The sequence below is a fragment of the Brassica oleracea genome, chromosome C3 (genome assembly GCF_000695525.1).
Source record: "Brassica oleracea var. oleracea cultivar TO1000 chromosome C3, BOL, whole genome shotgun sequence".
In the NCBI taxonomy this organism is placed as follows: Eukaryota; Viridiplantae; Streptophyta; class Magnoliopsida; order Brassicales; family Brassicaceae; genus Brassica; species Brassica oleracea.
The window spans coordinates 5259282-5282317 of record NC_027750.1 but is presented as its reverse complement, the minus strand read 5'-3'; the positions used below and the strand labels follow the sequence as shown (position 1 = coordinate 5282317).

General features: G+C 31.4%; 3 protein-coding genes across 3 annotated transcripts; all 3 read left to right on the top strand.

Moving 5' to 3' along the window:
- The first annotated feature begins 3353 nt into the window (after nt 1-3353).
- Nucleotides 3354-4865, top strand: LOC106332730 (ELL-associated factor 1-like). Its single transcript, XM_013771220.1, has 2 exons — nt 3354-4170; nt 4627-4865. Exons 1-2 carry the CDS (start codon nt 3467-3469, stop codon nt 4676-4678), a joined length of 756 nt encoding a protein of 251 aa, XP_013626674.1. The 5' UTR covers nt 3354-3466; the 3' UTR covers nt 4679-4865.
- A 2246-nt stretch (nt 4866-7111) lies between these two features.
- LOC106329417 (ethylene-responsive transcription factor ERF016-like) lies at nt 7112-10762 on the top strand. The gene is made up of 8 exons (XM_013768064.1): nt 7112-8062; nt 8877-9161; nt 9262-9384; nt 9456-9565; nt 9821-9985; nt 10152-10244; nt 10336-10449; nt 10536-10762. The coding sequence occupies exon 1, from the start codon at nt 7378-7380 to the stop codon at nt 8008-8010; it is 633 nt and encodes a 210-aa protein (XP_013623518.1). The 5' UTR covers nt 7112-7377; the 3' UTR covers nt 8011-8062; nt 8877-9161; nt 9262-9384; nt 9456-9565; nt 9821-9985; nt 10152-10244; nt 10336-10449; nt 10536-10762.
- A 7179-nt stretch (nt 10763-17941) lies between these two features.
- On the top strand, nt 17942-19934 carry LOC106334475. Its single transcript, XM_013772758.1, has 2 exons — nt 17942-18301; nt 19320-19934. The coding sequence occupies exons 1-2, from the start codon at nt 18081-18083 to the stop codon at nt 19822-19824; spliced, it is 726 nt and encodes a 241-aa protein (XP_013628212.1). The 5' UTR covers nt 17942-18080; the 3' UTR covers nt 19825-19934.
- The last annotated feature ends 3102 nt before the right edge of the window (nt 19935-23036 follow it).

Below are 23036 nucleotides of genomic sequence, written 5' to 3'. Positions count from 1 at the left end.
TTATTATTATAATGAAAAGACACAACCTTTGCCATTTTTAAATAGGTACATTATTTCAAAGAATACATTTATTATAGAAAATATATTTTTTTCAGCTAAAAGATTTTATTAATTATTGTCAGCGCAAATATTGTTGTACAAAAAAAATGGACATGATTGGAACAAGCTCCAATCGGTCGGAGAAATAATAGATTTTTTTGCTAATAAGTCAGCAGAGCCATTATTTTGACGATGAACATGCACAAATGATGTTGAGAGAAATCGAGACTTCCATGCAATGACTGAGTTGACCAAGTGTTGACAACGGGAACTGTAAGCTTCCTCTTTGATGTATTTAAGGATACTGAGGTTATCTCCTTCGAATATAACTTTCCAATAACCTAACGATGAGCATGCTTGTTTTTAGCTGCTGATTATCTTTTAATAGAAAAAACTATATCTAACAGTTAGATTTGTTTTATTTTATAACTAGTAGATAAGAGTTTGATTTCCTTTAAACAGGTGACATCATCCCCTATATATTAATTGAGAAGCATTGGAAAAATTAAAACCTTAATTTTGTATTAATTAAAAAAAACCTCGAATCCTAGGTGGTACTCTATATGCCTTCTAAATTTCATTTCAAAGAATTCTAGAGCATCTAATATAAGTATAGTTTAATCTAATGGTGTCACATTATTCCATAATTATATAACACTAGAGAACATTATATTAACCTAAAATATAGGAAGTGTGTATTCTTTCCTTAAATAAAAGCAACGGAATTACCTAATATGATTTACATATATATATCGCAATTAATGATTATGAATAATAAAGATTTGATAACAATTTTTGCATCCTTCTTCATTTTTGTTTAAATTTATATTATTAAAAAAATTAAACAAACACATTAACCATATAATAAGAAAATTAGATTTTTTCTTATATGTTATATTTTGAATTTTTTAAAACGACTTTAAATTACAAAAATGTAAGTTTTCCTTAAGTATACGACTGAAAACATTAAAATGACATGTATCAGTTCAATGGTTGATTTGAAAGCTTTCAAAACCATATGTAAGATAAAAGTCAAAATAATTTAACTATGAAAACAATACTGTTCATTTTTTCAAAAATGTGTTCGAGGGAAAAATAAGGTTTTTATGTCCTAATTTGTTTAATGTCCAATAGAGAACATTATGTTAAGCTAAAATATAAGAAGTGTGCATTCTTTCCCTAAATAAAAGCTACGAAATTACCTAATATGATTTATATATATATGACAATTAATGATTATGAATAATAAAGATTTGATAACAATTTTTGCATCCTTCTTCATTTTGTTTAATTTTATATTATTAAAAAAACAATCACATTAACCGTATAATAAAAAAATTAGATTTTTTCTTATATGTTATATTTTGAATTTTTCTAAATGACTTTAAATTACAAAAATGAGGAAACCTTATATGTTATATTTTAAAAAAAAAAAAAATTAAAATACAAAAATGAGGACACCTTATATGTTATATTTTTCTTATATGTTAGATTTTTTCTTATATGTTATATTTTGAATTTTTTAAAACGACTTTAAATTAAAAAAATGCAAGTTTTCCTTAAGTATATGATTTAAAATATTAAAATGACATGTATCAATTCGATAGTTGATTTGAAAGCTTTCAAAACCATATGGAAGATAAAAGTCAAAATAATTCAACTGTGAAAACAATACCGTTGACTTTTTTCAAGAATGTGTTCGATGAAAAAAATAAGATTTTTATGTCATAATTTTTTTAATGTCCAATCCGATCAACCCATGATGTATTAATTATAGTTTTGTTCCATTATTTTTAATAAAAATCGATCTGATCCATCAAAAAAAAAATATAATAACAACAAAAGTTATTTTATATATATAAATAAAATGATCAAATATATTAAAGAAACTATCAATATATATATAAATAAATTCACATAGCGCAAGAGGTAGCTCTTATCCTAGTTCTGTATTAAACCAAAGGACGTCTTTTGCCTTTTCTCGAATCAATGCATTCGTTCAAATCAAAAAGGTCCGAACCTCTTCATTCGAAGACACCTCTTGAAAAGATTTATATATTGAAGATTCTAATTTTTGCATCTGATATTTTATTCCTTCCAAATGATTTACTTTATGTAGATGATTTTTTATCAATCAAATTTCCAGATTTGTTGATTCTAATCTAATGGTTGTGGTTTGTTCTTGATATTTGGAATCCCTCTTCTCACCACCGTATGTTGCACTTCTTCATCGCTCATACCCCAAAAAACATGACACAACAATTAAACTTGTGACCCTGCTGCTGAATCCTTTCCAAGCAGAACCAAATTTTTTTTTTGAAGAACTCACTTCTGATCCATCTTACCGATGTCGTAGGCATATCACTACTTCACTATATAAACTCTGGCGATAAATAATTTCATTTAATTGTTGGAGGAGATGTTTTATCAAATAAAAATATCGCGTCTTTCATTCTTAAATCCTTAAACTGTTAGTAACTCTCTGAATTGTAACGTTTATATATCCTCAATTCATGTTTTCTCGCCGACGTCTTTCATATACTGTCTGTCTTTTGCCTTTAGATGTAACCATGCTCTAACTTGGCAAACCCATATTCATGTCTTCTTAAAGTCATGTATTTCCATTGTATAAGACATATTTTTTTTTCTAAAGTTGTTAACATATGATATAAGAGTCTTTCAATAATTAGGGTGTTTTTTGTAATAATGTATCTCTTCAAAATATATTGTAAAGTTGCAGTGTATTTTTCATGTAACAATTGAATAGTTTATGAGTATTTTTTTTTTATATAATTCTCAATTTTATCTCTACTAAATCAAATTCTGTTTTTATTTTACATGCAAAATATGCAATTTTTATTCAAGGATTTTTCTGTTGAAGAGATGCTTCCTTTAAGAATACTAAAGATGTTGTAAAAATGCATCCTTTCAAAAAGTTAATATTTTAAGTTTAAATTATATTTCAGATAAAAATAATCTGTTTATATGGGTTTATCTTTTATTTTTTATTAAATAAATTGAAAGATGATGGAGTTTTGTTTGAGCAATCATAATTTTTTGTTCACACCGTTTGGAAATGTTACAAATCAAAATTAATATATATTAATTATGAAATTTTAATATAAAACATCTTGGAAATAAATAATTTAAAGACTGAAAACATGATTGAATATATTTTTAGGACAAAATAGGTTGAATAATATTGATACATTTACAAATTTTCTACTGCAAAATGTAAAAATTTATTTTTATAAAATGAGTTTTCGTGCGACATCGCAGGGGTTTTTTGACAAGTAATAATAATATGTTCTCAGTGAAATCATAACTATTTTGTAATGGTCAGTTCACATAAGCCATAACCACGCGTCTCTGCTACTTTACATTACATCCAATCTCTCGTGAAACAACAACTGCTTCTTCCACCACTATGACTACGACCACCACAACCGCGGATAACAACGGCGGCAAAACGCAAACGCACAAGAAACAAGTGAGAAGACGACTCCATACGAGCCGTCCTTACCAAGAGCGTCTCCTTAACATGGCCGAAGCTCGTCGAGAAATCGTCACCGCCTTAAAACAACACCGCGCTTCCATGAGGCAAGCCGCCAAGATTCCACCGCCTCCACCGCCGCATATTCCTTTTTCTGCGCCGCCGCCTCCACCTCCTCGTCCGGATCCATTTTCTTGGTCGAGTTCACATCTCAACTTCCTCCTCCCCAATAAACCACTAGGGCTGAACCTCAACTTACACGACTTCAACGATTTCATCCAAACCTCTTCGACATCATCATCATCGTCGTCAAATTCTCCTTCATCATCCTCAGTAATGTTTCCGACGACGTATCCTCAATTCTACTCCTCCCCTTCCCCTCCCCTTCCCACCTTCGCCGCTACAACAGAATCGGTTCATCACCAACCGCCAAAGCAGCTGATGGAATCGGAGAACGTGGTGACGTCAGCTTGGTGGTCAGAGCTCATGATGAAGTCGGTGGAAGATGACGTGTTCCCGAAGTTAAGTGACGTGATGGAGTTTCCTTCGTGGTTAAATACAACAGATGAAGAAGAATTGTTTCATCCTCACAATCTCACCCATTATTACTCATCCCCTCACAATCCTCCATTGTCCTGGTAAATTAATTTTATTTTTCTTTTTCTTTTTGACAAATTAATTTTATTTTTCTTTAAAGCTTTGATTAATTAGATCTAAACATTTCGGTATTTAAATCTTGTTAGAAAAATATTTCTGATGTATAATTAAATGGGGACTAATTGATCAAAATTAATATGGAAGAAGAGTGACTGAAATTCCTGGAATTAGAAGGGTCCACATCGGTTTATTACATGATCTGAAGCTGTCCTTTTTGTTTTTTTGGTCCAATTGTAAAACACTCTTGACGTCATCCCACAATAATATTGTTGTGTTATCATTACTTTGTATTATTTGACTTTGGTTTTGCTAGCCAACTTGTTTTCTTTAGTGTTCTTCTTCTTCATTGCTATAGTTTGTTGTTATTCTTATAGATTTTTGTGGTTACCAGTGGTTATCTAGTCTAACATTTGAATGGATATGATATTATATTACAGTATGGAGTTTGGAGAGATTGAGAGCATGGATGGAGACGACTGGCTTGCTTGAAACCACAAAGAGTGATTCATGTCTCTTTTTTTCAGACATGGTAAATCAACTCTTTGGTTCTTTGGTTCTTTACTTCTCTACTTCTTTTCTTATTTATTTGTGTTCCTTTCTGATTTTTCTTTTCGTTCGGAGACATAAGAAAGACATTTTGAATCTTTAAGAATAACAGCAAGCTTGGGGATAAAAATGTTCTGTTTGGCAAAAGTCACATGCATGAAGCTTGCGAATCTATAAATGTCACGTTTAAGCAAATAGTTCCATATCAGATTCTTGCTCTCAACAAATGATTTCTAGCCTTTTGTCAAAATTTTGCACTTCTCTTCATATTCATCATTCACTTCATCACTGTCCATCTCATCATCATCATCTGACATCATATCATCGTCATTTTTCTCAAATCCAACTCTCAAACCCTCATCTCCTGAACGTCTCACAATAACTCGGAATATCTCTCTTCCTTCCTCTGTAGCCTGTAAACCTCAGCAACTTCTCTTTCCAAAGTATCAAAGGACACTTCTCAATCAGCTCCTGCCGTTCGTAAGCTTCTGTAAAGAACACACTGAATCTCTTCCCTCTCTCAGAAACATAGAAAATACCACAAACTCCCTCCTGAAATGGGTCAGATGATCCGTCGTCACCAATCTCTTCTCGAGTGTAAAACTAAGCAGCTCGTACATAACAGCGACTGCCCTCTTTTCAAACTCCTTTGACCCAACTGCTTTGACCCAGCTTCGAGTCCACGTGCATCCGCATAAGGAGCCAAGTAAGTTCGTTTCTGAAAAGGGCGTTTGTATGTTCTCTTCGTCTTGTTGTTTGTATAAGGGCTCAAGAAAGCCCATTTAGTTCTCAGTGGGCTTCTTCCATCTGTCTTGAAAATATCATTCGTTGACATCAAGTCGAAATTATATTTTGGATCCGTCGACTCTGAAATGATTGCGACTTTGAGTTGTTTGTCTTCATGTCTTCAATTCGAGTCATGTCATGTGCGAGAGATATAATTTAAGAAACAATAAAATGAAACATCATGCTGGATCGTCAATAATTAGTTTATGTGGAAAAAAATTTGTTGATAAAGACAAATCCTAATTTCTCAAGAAGACGTAAGAACTCAAGAATGATATTAGTATAAACTATAAACATAACGTAGTATACATTTTTAAATGTCGCATTTAATCTTATAGAATGAAAAAAACGAGTATTTCATTTTTTTACTTTAGAAACCTGGCATCCCTACCTAAATTTGTTTTCTGGACGAATATACACTAATGTTCAGCCAAATAGACTTATTTTTATATCAATAAATATTGTTATGTATATATACACATCCGCATGAACTAGTACACTTTGAAAAAGAATACTCCTTGCTTGAACATTTTTGGCCAAAAAACGGAATAGAACCCATTTTCTGAATGTCTAATACTTTAACGGTCTATATATATAATACTAGTATCTCTGATCTTGATTGCCCAACACTGAAAGTAATGGGAACCTGCTAATCTTAACTATCAATTAACATTAAAAATAATAGTTGATATTTTTTTATTGTTCTCAAGATAAAAGTTGATATACTGTGTAGATTTAGCGCAGAAAAGGGGGAAGAACCGAAATTCCTCCACAAGTGTAGCTTTAACACAAGACATGTCACTCTATTAAAAAAATGAATTAAAGGATTTATATATGGCAAAAAGGACTCGAACTGGACCAACCTATTTTTTGCTTTGCGTATGCAAGGGGATACATTTAAAACAAGGTTACCGATTATACCTAACAGGGTATATAACACCATTTCAAAACCAATTAAACTACAGTTACAGTGGTTTACGCTCTCTTTCAGATTATTTTTAATTATTCATCTAAGTCAAGTCGATTTAAATATTGTCACTGCTTGCAAATTTTCAATTTAAAATCAATTGATAATTTACATGAATCACTCTTTTCGATACAAAGTTTCAACCAACCGAAAACAAAAACCTAAGCAAGTGAAAAAGAAAAACCTAGGCACTGCCTCCCTCGAGATCACATGTTTCAGAAATCTCAGCATGGTATTGTGACATTAACACAATTAATGTAGCCCATATTTAAGAAAGTTATTTTCTATTGTAAGTGTTTTTTTTTTCTTCTCCAATTCTATTTTCTCAAGCTTTACAAATTCCATAGAAAATAAAACTGAAAACTAACATCCTGAAGCAAAAGTCAAAACCAAAATACAAACTTCAAAAGAAAATTAAGTTTCAAAAAAAGAAAAAATCAAAACTAAAACCAAAATGTAATTTTTTTTTATAAATTCAATAATACTAGCATCTACTCATAGTCTAGTTTAACATGCTAAAATCATACCTATAGAGGACTAAAGCCCTAATTTTATTGGTTGGTGAAAAAAAGTTAGCACATGCTTGTGAAATGAGGACTTACGGCACGTGGGGTAAATAATAAACATGAATGCCTCTTCGTCAGTCATCACCGCGTTACCACGTATTCATCTTCCTCAACGCGCAGACAACCTAAGACCTTCTTCTTCAAATTCTCATACTCTACTTATAACACACAAATATAAATACAATAACAAGTCGCAATTCTCACTATAACTGTCAACTCGAAAAAAAAAAACACCTGGATTAGTACACAAAAACCATAATAACCAAAAATATATACACAAACACACTCATCTAACCCTGTCCATTTAGTTTGTATAAAGAGATATGGATGCATCACCCAAGTACACAGGTGTCCGAAAGAGGAAGTGGGGAAAATGGGTGGCTGAGATTCGTCTCCCAAACAGCCGTGAAAGGATCTGGCTCGGCTCCTTCGACTCCGCTGAGAAAGCGGCACGTGCTTTCGACGCCGCTCTTTACTGTCTCCGCGGCTCCGGAGCGCGTTTCAACTTTCCGGATAATCCGCCGGAGATACCCGGTGGACGTTCCCTGACGCCGCAGGAGATTCAGGTGGCAGCTAACCGTTTCGCCAGCGAGGAACTGTTACCACCACCACCACGACAACAAGGATCACCGTCGCCAAGTGGCGATAAGTCGGACGAAAGAGGAGGAATTTTGGCACGTGGGGAAACTAATGTTGGTGGGCCAACGTTAGGAGAAGTTGGTGAATATAATAATTACAACAACGAGAATAATAGCAATGGTAATGATACGACAACGTATTGGCCGTTTCTATGGGAAGAGAATCTTCTGGTTTCTAGTATGTCGGAAGAGTTGGGTACCTTCTACATGGAGGATTCGTTACAGCAACAAGAACCTGAGCTCTCATCTGATTTTTACTACGATGGAGCTTATGTTGTTGAAGATGATTTCTCTCATTACAATATTTGGAATTTCTGAGATCCATATTTTTAGTAGTGATCTTGGACCGAATATTCCATCATTACTGAAGGTGAATCATTAAGCTACTAGCCTCTTATTAGCTTCGTATATTAGATTAGTAGCTAGAATTTATCTTCTTAATCTTTTTATTTCATTTATTAAATTTCTATACAAATATATTTCATATGTTTTTTGTGCTTTCTTTTACTTGCACATTGCTTTCACTGTACTTTTTACTGCATTTTGTTTGTTAACAAGCCAATATTGACCCCTATTGTTTGGTCATGGATGTTTTCAAAGTTTACACGTAAGGTTACATATGTGTATTTTTCTACAAGTGCTCAGGTTTTGTTTGGGATTAGTTAATGTTCTATAACTTTTCTTATAAAATTTTATGTAATATAACCAAGTTGTTTTGGTTAGCATAAGAGCTCCAGCTGGAGTGTCCATCTCTAGGTTTGAGCCTGCGGAATTTACATGTGGACTGCAGCATCTGAGACTGAAGACCGTTATACGGTGAGCCACATGGTGACGCCCTGGTAGCGTCTATGTTCACTTCGGTCTCTAGTCTGGATTACCTCGGTGGGACCAGGATACTCGGTTAGCAAAAAAAAAATTTATGTAATATATAACAAGAATTTTAATATAACTATTATGCAATCACTTAAAGAGAACCTCCACACAGGCTGAAAGAAATACAAAAGACATCACATACCCCAAACGGAACGTCTAAAGAATTCAATGGCATTAATATGTGTTTCTTATTACCGCCCTCTCCTTCACCATAATTGAAACATTCATATTTAACTAAAAACTTAAGATCTTTTTTATATATAAAAGACTGTTTGATTCTCTCACATGCCTCCACGTCTTCGTCCACATAGGAAAGTCACGCGTTCTGGAGCCGCCACGTGTCCCCCTCCTGAAAAACTCACCGTTTTCGTACGAGTTTTTTTTTTTTTGTTTTTGGCAAATTTGGGCTTCGGTCCGTTCGTCGCTTCCTGCGAATAACATCATAAAGCATCACCCCCCTAAACCTAATTATCGCCTTCGTTCATCCGAGTCTGATCTCGGCGGCGAGAATAACGATCCATCGTTCTCCTTCTCCCTGTAACAGAACTAGACTTTAATGGCATCAATGCGTCCGTCGAGATCTCCGTTATAAATAGGTTAGTATTCACCCTTCTGGAGATCTTGCTCTTTTCATCTCTCTGTTGCTTATCCTTTATTCTTGATCTTCTACTCATCTCTCTAAATGGCCATCTCTAGGTTTTTTTTTTCTGATTTGAAGACTAGGAAGTGTTCAAACGTTAAGCGGGATGGATATTGCGGCTTCATCTAATCTCTTTGCAATCTAATCGCGTCTTCACACAGCTTCTTCCCCGTTTATCTGTAACATCCTCATCCTCAACATTATTAATACTATCCTCTTTCTTTTCGTGACAATAGTGTTTCTTTTTTAGCCGCAGCAAACAGGAATTGAGTTTTTATCCTCGCCAAATCATGCCCAGACAATCAGAGCTTCGGTTCGAACGATTCCAATTTTCACTGGAGACAACCCAACGAAACCCAGGTGCAAAGTCTGGGTCTTTTTCTATTTATCAATATTAAATTCATTATATTTTGTGAAAGTCAATATCTTTTTCTTGGCTTCCATTGATGCTAAGAACATTAGTGTATGTATTTAAATGTTACTGGTCACTGTAAGTTTGGGAGCTGAGCTAGCTGTAGTTTAAAATCTACACTTGTGTATGCACGTGCTTTACATTACCTTTTGGTAAGAAAAATCTCAGAGTCTTCTTAGTTGGGTTGTGTTCTTGGTCTGCAGGGCATCAGCAATCGATGTCAAGGAGACAGTGAATGATGACATGTGTGTGCTTATCTCCAGCTTTAATTACCAATGCCTACACTTTGGTCTCTGTACAAAACGCAGATGCTTTAGACAAGAAACCATGAGTTTGCCGTAACTGCCAGTGCATTGGTACTGTTCTTTGTGAGTTACATTTTCTTAGCCTACTAAACTCTTATATATATATATGATTACTCTGCGTAAGCTGACATCTTTCTATGTTCAAAGTCGTAACTATTCTCTGTTTCCGTTTGATATGCTTAAGCTTCAAGAGCTTAGCATTGATGCCCTTATGTGTTTATATGATTAGGTGATATGTGCGGGGATACAAGAAAATGGAAAGCTCCCAACCGAAAACGAGCCAAAGATAGGTTTGAGTTTACAGAATGTCCGAACTGTTAAGGTTTGTCTCTCCCTCTTTCCCAACATTTATTTGTAATGTAGTTTGGTTTCGGTAACCCATGTTTTATTTGGTGGCTCCTGTTTGCAAACAGGTGGAGGGTTTTCCCAGTCTGTTTAGGTACATGTTTACCAAACAACAAAGGACTCCTTAGAAGGTGGTGCTCGTACAATGTACAATGGTTGTCTTCTTCCCAATTCTTGAGCAGGTATATAGTACATGTCCTCATTTTTTCTCCACATAAAGATAGTTGGTCTGTTTTGACTGGGAAAAATGTGTTACTTTTTCTCTCAGCACAATGGCAATAGTTATGATTATAGAAGAGGAAGAAAAGTAATACATTGTCGACGCATGTGAAGCTATAGGAGAATGGGATGCTAGAACATGTTTTTGTAATGCTGCTAGAAATGTGTTGTTAATTCTTTACAAACCTAAGAGTTTTCTTCTTCCTTAGACAGTCTTGACGACTCAATTTCACATTCCCTACATCGATGACAACGATACAAACTTCAGTCCTCAGACATGAACCAGTCCCTGAGAAGAACCTCTTCCCTATGCATTTGAAAGAAAAAAATGTAACACCCCATCAGCCTTATATGTTGGATTGAGATATGACCGAAATTGATAGTAATCCGATATACTTATTTAAACTAAAATAACTTGACGCCTGATCCTTATAAGGGAAGGAAAAGACAAAAAAAAAAATAATAATAATAAGGAGGACAAGAGAAAAGAAGGGAATGAGGAGAAAAAAACTAGACGACTGAAGGAGAGGAAGATGATGATAATAATGGCAGCGTTGATTTCTTTAGAAAGAGGAAGTTATAAATAATAATTTTTAGTCAAAAAAAGTTATAAAAAATTATGTATTGTGTTGACCAGGACCAGAAAATAGGTACGTAGGCACACATCTACACACAACACACACAGTAAAACACACAGAGATGATTTAAAAGTTAACTAATTCATTAAATAACTAATCGGTTAAGCAAATCAGGTCATTACAATTTTCTAAAAAAAGAGAATGTTTCTGTTCAAAAGTTAATTCATTCATTAACAAAACTAATTGGTTAAGTAAATCAGGTTAGGTAAATTTTGGTGTTATATAATTAAAAAAAATTAAAGAATTTTTTACCTCAACATTCAAATTTTTTTATAATGATGAATCACATTATTTTATTATTTATTTCATATTTTAAATTTAAATTTGCCTATATTTCAAATAAGTTTGTAGGTGTTCAGTATGCACCTTATACTCTAACATGCAAATCAAATATACGCATCCACACATTTAAGAGCCCAAATTAGAGAAACTCACAATTAACCAACAAATTATAGATTAATAATTATAAATAAATACAATAAGAAAGTCCACATACGCCTCAAACATAATTTCTATAAACCCTAATATTATTTGAGACCATAAACATCAAAATACACTATTTTTGCAAAACAAACATAAAATACAAACAACGAAAGTATATAATTATATAGTTACATAGATCACATGTAAACCAAATTCCGCGCGTAGCGCGGACCGACCCTAGTATATATATATTCGTCAGTTCGTCAACATTAGAAGTGTTTGTAACAGTTTCAGAACAAAATGAGCGAATGTTTACTGTAATCCACGATAAATATTTAATGAGACTATCAATATATCGAGCTAAAGAGGATTAATGATGTTCGGTTCTACCAAAGTTATCCCAGTGACCATGCCTCAGATGAATAGTGGAAGTTTAAGTTAATGTTGTTCACTAGAATTGAAAAGCAAATACATCATCTTGGTATGAGGGCAATTAAACCGAACACATATCTTTTAACAAACAGCTCAGTTAGATCATGTGAATTGTATTTTTTGTAGTTCACAAAATTATAAAAAGCTCATAAACTCTCCCAAACCTTAGTTTATCAACCCTATAATTCTATACAACACTGACATTTTCGGAAACAAACTGTTAAGTTTTGACGACCACATGACCAGAAAACATTAACAATTAACTTCAAAAACCAATACACCGACGATCTACGTTTCTTCTCTATGATCTGATTTGACCTTTTTATAATGTATTGTGATGAATCAGGGATCCTCTTGGCCAAGAGCTTATCCGCAAGATGCTTTGAAGGTGAAGTTTGGTTAAAGCCATATAGGCAACCAAAAGGATGTAACTTGCCTCTACTACTATAGGTACTTAAATGTCAATGAGGAATAGGAAATGGATTATGGATGACATAAACTGCCCACATGGAACAAATGGAATTAAGGAGTTAGGCAACGCCACGTGATAGGACGGACAACACGGTGGGGGCAACAACAATGAGTGGGGTTAATTTGTTCGGACACGTTGCATTGAAATATAAATTGAAAAGGGAAAAGTAAACAAGAGTGAGTCTATAGATGAGTGCTAAAGGAGGACCCATGAGAATGATCTTGATGAGATGAGAGTTTATGTTGATACGCGGTTTTGATTGAATTTTGAATGCTTTACGCAACCCACCCCAACTAGTCTTCTTTCTTTTGTTTTGCCAAAGTATTCTTGTTTTTCATCCTCGTATATACATTTAAATCAAACTATCGTATATAAACGAATTCTCGTATATACATTTAAATCAAACTATCGTATATAAACGAATGAGGCAACATTTTATGATCATACGGAGTTACGGACGGTGGTTCAATCCGTAAAGGCGACACAAGATAAGATGCAAATCATATACGAAAACCGTAAAGTTGATGTCAAACAGAAAATGGCTTTCATTTCAGTTCTACGTTTATGTTCTACAAATGTAACAGATCCGTCAGTCTAATAAACATGAACTAGGTGTCTACCCGCAATTTTGCGGGTAGTTATATTATATAAAGAATTATATATTATCTTTACATTGTTATAATTTTTGAATAATAATTAAAAATTAAAAATTTTAATTTTAAAATATTTGGATAATAAAAAAATTTAGTATATATTTTTAGAAGATAAGTGAAATTTAAAATAGTTCAAAAACATAAACCTTAGTCATTAAAAATCTTTCTCTTACAGAAAAATTTTATAATTAATTCAGATAATTGCTTGTAGAATTACTTTATATTTTAGTTTAACACATGAAAAACCGAAAATACTTTAGCTCTCAAGAGAACAAAAAAAAAGATAGTGTGTTTTTTGTTTAACTCCAATATGACAATACAATGATCGGATGTTTTTATCATGAAAGATATTTTGTAAACGGTTTTGTGTGGGATTTAAAACATAAAAAATATTATAATTCCTTACCTACAAATATAATTCGTTTATATAATAATATATAACCATTACATTTATTTCTATAAAAATGCTAAAGTATTTTATTTAATTATATATAACTAATTGATAAAAATAAAAAAAAATTGATAAAGCATATATATTCTTTCTCTAATTCTACAATTAGCTAACATAAATCATTATTTATAATATCATGTAGAGTTACACTTTATTTTTAGATCTGATTAAAATAATAACTAAGAAATGTTAACAACCAATCAAATTATAACTATTTTCTTAAAACTTAACCTATTAAACATAAAAACATGTATTAGGAAAATGGTAGTTTAAGCAATTTTTCTCATAATTTGTTCCAAATCACACTTTTTCATTCAGTTTTTTAATTTAGCGTTTAACATAAAACCCAAATGTGTTAAGTAAACAAATTCTTCCTTAAATTATCTTTGATCATCACACAATTTTATCAAACACTAACTCATCCAAACAAATGTTTTTAATTAAAACTAAACATAGTTTATATATCTTTTAAAATTAGTGTTTTAATTTAGTTTAAATTAAATTAAAACATACCTATATTAATTAAAACTGATTAACTAATAAGAAAAAATAATTCAATTTTTAAATAACCAAATGTCATTATTTTAGGCATATATACTTAATATTAATGTGAGATCCAATATTATATGAAATAAAATCTTTTTATTTGCATAAATTTTGTTAAAATTCTATTATCGTACATTTTAAAAGTTTATTATAGCGTAAAAAATACATCTCATTAATTTTTAAATAATTTTTTCTTACTTTCAATTTAAATTATATTTTCCGTTTTGACTTTAACAATTGTACATATGGTCATTTTTATTGAAACTTCCTGACTAAATTTATCTTAACATTTTTAAAACACATAAAACTAATTAGTTCACATTTATAGTAACACAAAGAAGTACATGTACCTCCACAAACAAATAAAAATTAAATACATTAGAATATAAAAATACCAAGAACACAACAAACATATTTTATTATTCTTTCCTCATATTCTTTTATTTATGTCTCTTTTTTTTCCTATTAAAAATAAGCATGCTAATTTTACTATAATCCAACCTATATGAATTATATTAATAGATTATTAACTCTAGAAAAATCCTGTGAAAAATACATTGATTAATATAATTAAATGACTTACCATATAATAAATTAAATGAATTACCAAATAATATAATTTTAAATGACTTACCATATAATAATGTTACTTCATCTGTTTATATTAATAGATGAATTAAATAAAAAATTTCTTGATTTTTTTTGTCAGCAACTTTTTCTTGATTAATATACGTTTAAATAATTTACCATATAATTTTTTTATGTTTTAAAATATAAAAATATTTTAATAATTTCTAAAACTGATAACGCATATATGATATCACATTATCATTGGAAAATGATTGGAATTTTTCAAAATTGTATATTTGACTGTTGTGCATTCAAATGACACTTTTTATACTATATATATATATATATAGTGAATGAGTAAATTTAAATAATATTATTAAGTTTAGACTAATTAGTTTTCTAAAATCTATGATTTATTTTTTTCACTACTAATATAAACATAATAAAAACTGTTTTTATAATTGTTTCTATAGTATAATATGTATCTATATGTATTTTATTAATTTATATAATGTAATCTAGATATTTAATTATTTCTAAACACAAATGAGATAAACGAGTTATTCTAAGGTTCACCCCCTAGGGCGAACTTTTAGGATCACCAACCAATAAAATTTCATTATTTCAACTTCGATATTTTTTAAGAAAGGAAACAAAATATTATCAAAGTATATTATGTTTTTAAAATAAAAAGGTAAAAAACAATTAAAAAAACAGTAGTTACAGAAAAAAGAATTAACAAAAAAAAATTTAACGTCGTTAGCAAAACTGTAAACCCTAAATCAAAATCCCTAAACCCTAAACCCTTGGGTAAATCCTAAACCTTTGGATAAATCATAAACTCTAATCAAAAACCCTAAACCCTAAACCCTAAATCCTAAACCCTAAACCCTAAACCCTTGAGTGTTTTTGATTTAGAGTTTATGATTTATCCAAGGGTTTAGGGTTTACCTAAGGATTTAGAGTTTATGATTTAGGGTTTAACGATTAGGATTTAGGGTTTAGTGTTTTGCTCGTTAAAAAATATGTTTTTTGTAATTACTACTTTTTTTTATTTTTACCTTTTTATTTTAAAAACATAATATACTTTGATAATATTTTGTTTCCTTTCTTAAAAAATATCGAAGTTGACAAATATGAAATAACACAATCCTATTGGTTGGTGAACCTAGAAGTTCACCCTAAAGGGTGAACCCAAAAATAAGTCTAAACAAATTATGTTAATTCATCTATATTTAGAGAAATTCTTGGGTTCACCCCCTAGGATGAACCTCTAGATTCACCAACCAATAGTGTTTGAGTATTTGATATTTGATATCTTTTAAAAAAGGAAACAAAATTGAATTTCCAAATAAGATTATATTTTTAAAATAAAACAATAAAAAATACATAAAAATAGTTACAAAAAATAAATAAATAAATATTGTTAAACCGTTAGCAAAATACTAAATCCTATACCCTAAATCCTAAACTCTAAACCCTAAATTATAAACCTTAAATCTAGGATAAACCGTAACCCATTGGAAAATTTTAAACCCTAAATCATACATTAAAAACTAAATCTTAATAACACTAAACCGTAATCACTAAACCCTAAACCCTAATCACTAAACCCTAAACCCTTGGATAAACCCTGAACCCATGGATAAATCGTAAACTCTAAATCAAAAATATTTAAAATTAAACCCTAAAGTTTATGATTTATCCAAGGGTTCAGAGTTTACCCCAGGGTTTAGGGTTTAGTGATTAGGATTTAGGGTTTAGTGTTAATAAAATTTAGTTTTTAATGTATGATTTAGGATTTAAGATTTTCCAACGGTTTAGAGTTTATCCAAAGTTTAAGGTTTAACGTTTAGGGTTTAGTATTTAGGGTATAGGGTTTAGTATTTTGCTGAAGACTTAACAATATTAATTTATTTATTTTTTGTAACTATTTTTATGTATTTTTATTGTTTTACTTCAAAAATATAATCTAATTTGGATATTTAATTTTATTTCATTTTCTAAAAGATATCAAATATCAAATACTCAAACACTATTGGATTGTGAACCTGGAGGTTCACTCTAGGGGGTGAACCCAAGAATTTCTCCTATATCTAAGATGCTTAATTGTATGTTTGGAAATATAGATTAGATTAGGTAATTCTATGAATAGTTTTCTTTTAAAAACTTTAATTAAATAAATGAAAAATAAAAAATCATCGACCAATCAAATTATCAAATTTTAACAATTAATTGGAGAACTCTTCTATGAACGACACGTCAGCATAAATCAGTAAAGTGACTTCTCAATTAATATATAGGAGGATTAACAGTTAGAACTTGTTAAGTTATTAGCATTTTACTCTCTCTATTTTAATTTATTTGATGGGTAAAGATTTTTTTTGTTATAATTTTTTAATTTTCTCTTACTATACATAAAAATTAGTATTGCTTGATATTTATGATCAGTTATCTAATATAATATTTTTATTGGTTATTTTTTTTTCCGGTAAAGTTTTATGCATCAAGATAAATTTATGATCAGTTATCTAATATAATATTTTTATTGGTTATTTTTTTTTCCGGTAAAGTTTTATGTATCAAGATAAATTTCATAAAAATAGTATATCTTAAATTTTGTGTACTAATTTTAAATATCAAATAAAATGAATTTACAAAGATATTATATATATATAGACCATGGTGGTAAGTGGTAACCCATACGATATTGATAAAAATATATATATATATACACGATAATGATAATGATAATAATAATACTAATGAAAATGGTGTTCTAGCTATAAAGTAATAATAATGACAAAATCTGGACATGGATGATACTGAATGATAGAAGAAGATAAACATTAAATATTCTAAATGTGGTAACTGAAAAGAGGACATTTCAGAATTTAATGTGAAAATCTTATTCCTGCTGTTATTCATTTCATTTTTCCCCAAACGAAAAAAAGGTAAGTTATTCTCGAAAATTAAATATCAAATGAATAAAAATACAAGGGGAGGAAGAAGTACTGTCGGCTTAAATCGGCTTTTGTGGGCCCCATCTTCATATGCGGATAGGCCTTGCCCTTTTTCAGAAGCAACCATCTCGGCACTTCTACGTGACATTCTTCCCAGTTCCTATCCAGCTGCAACGGTTAAAAAATCGCCACGTGTCCCTTTGATGTCGATAAGGTCAAGTCAACAGTTACTTTATCCTCTTCCTCGTTATCACTTTAGTCACTTTTTCATTTTAAAATTTTAAGACATTTAATAAAATAATAAATAAGTAATAACAACCAGTCAACCAGATCACACGCAGGGACAAGATCTATCTTTCTCTTCCTCCTCATTTCCTCTCTCGTGTCTCTATTGTGAGTTCGAGAAATATAATAAGAAGTTCCAAAGATTTTCTGATAAAGTCCAAATGTCGACTGAGATGGATAGAATTGAATCTTACGTGTTAAATGTCTCCGGTGATCATCTGTATCAATCTTCTTCTGAGTCTTTCTCTTCACCTTCTTCTTCTATTGGGAAGAACAGCGACGACGATGACGGGGAAGATGGTGTCGGAGAGAATGAAGCTGAGTCTCCGTACAAATGTCCTCTTGATTTGATGGAATCTCTCGAAGAAGCCTTGCCCGTTAGGTAAATCTTGTAAATAATATATTTAATTAGATTTGATAGTTTTTTATTTTAATATATATATATTTTTTAAAAATCTTGTAAATAAAGTTGATGTCTGAATCTGTTATTGTTTTATATATTTTGATTGATTTAGAAATTCACGTAGTATTTGCAAATCCAAATAAAATATACCGTTTTTCCTTGAATTTAAGTCTTTGTATTTTTAACAAAGAAATCTATGAAAATTCATTCAAATCCATTATGAAATCAAATCAATTATTAAATTTGTATCATTGAATAACACTTGATTTGAATTAAAATTTATAAATCATTAAACCAGTAACACATGATTTCAATACGAATTTTAAAATCATAGAACCAATAATACTATATTTAGTTTGGATTTCCAAATCCATTAAAATACACTAACCAATAACCCCTACTTTTGGAGGTGTTATTGATTTATATATTTTAATTGATTTAGAAATTCATGTAGTATTTATAAATTCCAGTAAATTATACAGATTTTCAAATTCTCACGGATTAGTATTTACAAATCCGGAAGTTTTCTCTCGAATTTGAGTCTCTGTATTTTTTTAAAAAAGTTCATACAAATCTATTCAAATCTTTTATGAAATCAAATCTATTAGTAAATACGTATGATTGATTAACACTTGATTTAGATTAGAATTTATAAATCATTAAACTAACACATGATTTTAATATGAATTTTAAAATAATAGAACCAATAACACTAGATTTAGTTTAGATTTTTAAATCCACTAAAATACACTAACCAATAACCCCACACAGTTTTTAGAAACATTTTTAAGAACCAAGTGAGAACGACCCAATGGTTTTGAGGGAGCTTTGGTCCCAATACGGACTCGGGTTCGAATCCCACTGGCCACCGTCGATTAAAATTGGGTGAAAAAGGCGATCGTGATGCCTTCTGGATTATCAAAAAAAAAAAAAAACATTTTTAAGACAAAAGTACCTAGTTTTTTTTCTTCTGATTTTTTGAATGTGGTTTGTGTAGGAAAGGGATATCGAATTATTACAATGGAAAGTCAAAGTCTTTCACGAATTTAGCTGCGGGTGCTGCGTCGGCGTTGGCTTGTTCATCTTCGATGAAAGACTTGGCGAAGCCGGAGAATCCTTACAGTCGTCGTCGGAGGAACCTCCTTTGCCATCAGATTTCAGACAGCAAGACGACTCCACGTGGAAAGATCTTGAAGAAACACATCATGAGCTCGAGCAGGAGCGCGTTGGCGCTTGCCATGGCGGTTGCTGCCGGGGTGATTGCGGAAGAAGGATCTTCCTCGGGCGGAGACTCGTCGACGGGAACAAGTCCGACGATCACTGGATCCCCTCCGAGGAAGATGATGCTTCCCCCGCTGCATCCTAGGAGTCAAATGTCTTTTGGTAATTTGGAGTCTTCTCAGTCGTCAACGGGTTTTTGTGCGTGGAGATCGTATTCGGTGGCTGATATTCCGAGGTGTGTTCCGACGACGGCGAATGGTATTGGGTCCACTGAGTCGTAGGAACGATAACATTTTTATATTTTTGTTGTTAATCCTTTTAGTATTTTTTGGGTGTAACATCTGGAGAATGTGTAGACGAGTTTCAAAAGTTTCAAGAGCAAGTTCAGAGATTTTTATGGGTTCTAGTAAATAAATTAGTAATTAATTTTGTGATTTGAAAAGTTTAGAACTTTTGTTAATTTAATTAAATTTCTTATGGTCCAATGAGATAAGTTTTTTGAGGTTCTTAAATATTTTTTTTTTAGAAGTTGAATTATTAAATTTAAATCTAACGAAACTTATAAATTATTGGATTTCATAAAATTTAAACAAATATGATATAGAAACATATTAAAAATAGAAATACAAATTTATAATTAAAATTTTTAAGCAAACATGAAAGAAACAAAGTAAAACTTCATATAGAATTTGACACAAGAATAGACAAACACTAGAACACTAGAATCAAAATCCAGGTCAAGGTGAGAAGTGTTTTTGAGCATATATACCTTAATGACAAGCTCAAAGCGTACAAGATCTGAATCTAACGTTGTGGGAGTGTAAGGCTTAATAACATCCTCTCCTTGCGCATCCTTTCCCCTATTAATAATGTCATTATAATCATATCAACACCATGTTCGGAATCGCGCTAGGCGTGAATCGGGCGGTTGGTCCGGGCCTAGCGAGTTGTAAGAAAATCGAAGATTAATCGGGGATTAATCGGAGATTAGTTTTGAGTATTATTTTCGATTTTTTGATAGTTTATGTATAATAAAGAATGATTTACCGAAAAAGAAAGTAAAGCTGAAGTGGTGTAGTGGTCTCATTGCTTCTGTAACGTTCAGGAGATCCCGAGTTCGATATTCCTGGTGCGTTTTATTTTTATTTTTGTTTTTAACTCATTAATGGCATAAACGTAAATACTTCTTCATCTTCTTTGTTGTTTCTTCCCTCCTTCTAAACCTAAATTGCAGAGCCGTTTTCTCATCTTCTCCAACACAAATCAACTTTTTTTAACGATTTCCTTTGATTTAACTACGTTTCTTTGTTCCTAGCACTGTATTATAATGGATTCGTGAAGAAATTATCGTTTTCGAACTTGGAAATGGCATAATATGAGGTGTGTTTTTCTGGGCGAGTTTTTGGCCGAACAGAGCTGAATCGCGGCGGAGCTCCGACACCGAGCGCTGCACCGGCGCGTAATCGGCCACTCCGGCCGCGTTTTAGAACCTGGTATCAACACAACATCCATACAGTAACCAAAACCTAGAGTATACCAATGAGTATGTTCACAGCTTGCACAAGATTGAAATTTGGTATGAAGAGAAAACAAAAGAGGTACGAAGAGCAAAACCTGCAACTGATGTGTTCTCCAGTGGGAAGATTCAAGACAGTAGTAGAAGAAGGGAGTTCAAATGTTCAACTATATCAAATAAGTACCCAACAAAGTCACAAGCTTTACTTTAAAGAAAGAGATCTAAAGAGAAGAAGTCAAGTCACTGCAATACCGTGCGATATGGTGCCTTCCTCAGGAATCAGGAAGTCACTGCAATACCACTTGGATGAGCAAAACAAGACGAACCTCGATCATGTCGATGAAGCGGATGATGTTGGGGTGATTGATCTTCCTCGAGATGAAAATCCCCGGCATCGCGATCTCCATGGCGATCTCCTTGATAGCAACCACGTTCCATCTACACCACCGAAAACGATCCCCACCCGATTTGTTGTCCCCATCGATTTCTCATACAAAAAAAAAAAACAAAGAACGAAGACGAAGAGACGACGAAGAGGAAGAGAGAGAAGGCAAAAAAAAAGCCAATAATAAAGCGACACGTACGAGGTTTTAACAACTCTACTTCTTCTTAATTAGACAGCGGTTCTCTTTAGTTTTAGCATTTTTTATTTATTTTTTTTGCTTTTTCACTTAACCACCTATGAGGTGGTCTAATGGATTCTTTCTTGTTCTTATCTAAGTTGTAAATGCTAAACCGTATGAAACAACTATATTGATTTATGAAATGACAAGTTGTTTCTAATTAAAACATGTACTAATTGATAAGGTGACGTGTGTTTCCAAAAAAAAAAAAGATAAGATGGTGTAATAATGTTTGGTGAGAAGATGATGTGGTTTGTATCTGACGCACTAAGAGCATGTTTATTGCAGGTCTATTAGATTGGATATTTTAGCTTTTAACTAAAAAAGATAAGAAACGTTTCTTATATCTCTTATATTACACTAAGAGACCTAACCTAAGAGACATACAATAAACATGCTCTAACCTTCCTCTATGCACATTTCGACGAAGACGCAATTGTGTACGGTCTTCATTGTATCTAGTTTTAGTTCTACTTATTAGTATTACCAAATCGGAGGTGGGTTTTGCCGGTGAGAACTAATATGTTGCTGTGTAACATAGGTCCCAGAAGAAACTTCACAAAAATCATGTTAGTATAGTGGTTTATTGGTCCATTGTTCGATTGGTAGAAGTCACAGCCGTCCGTGTCCGTAGAAGCTTGTCAGTGATGTATGCTAAGGTTACAGATTCCACACTATGTGTAAATACGTTGCAACCTCCAGCTCATAAATAGTTACAAGATCCAATTCTCTATATATTATTATTTGAGAAGCATTACAACTTCTTTTTGTAACCACATATCATCACTAAAATGATTCATAGAATCATTAGAGAAATATGTTGGTCCATCTAATTATATAATAAGTTTTTTATTAAACTAACAATAAATTCATCATTAATGTATTTTATTATTTTCTTAAATAAAATTTACGGAATTGCGTAATGTGGCTAAAGTATATAAGACAATTAATGATTTTGAATAATAAAGATTTGATAAAAAATAGTGTATCTTCTATCATATTTGTTTAATTTTAAGCTATTAAATCAATTAAACAACCACAATAACCATATAATAAAAATTTAAATTTTTATGTATATGTTATATTTTGAATTTTTAAAAACGGTTATAAATTACTAAAACTGTTAAAAGTCTCACATTCAAATTTTATGATCCATGGTTTAAAATTTTTGTTATGACAAAATACAAATGATTACAAAAATAAAATTATATAAGTAAAAAGTCTAATTTAATTAATTAATAAGATTAATATATATATCATTTTAAATTAAACTATAAACCATATAAAATACAATATTTTAGTTTCAAAATTTACTTTGAACAATTTTTTTGATAAAAGTTTTGAACGATCATTG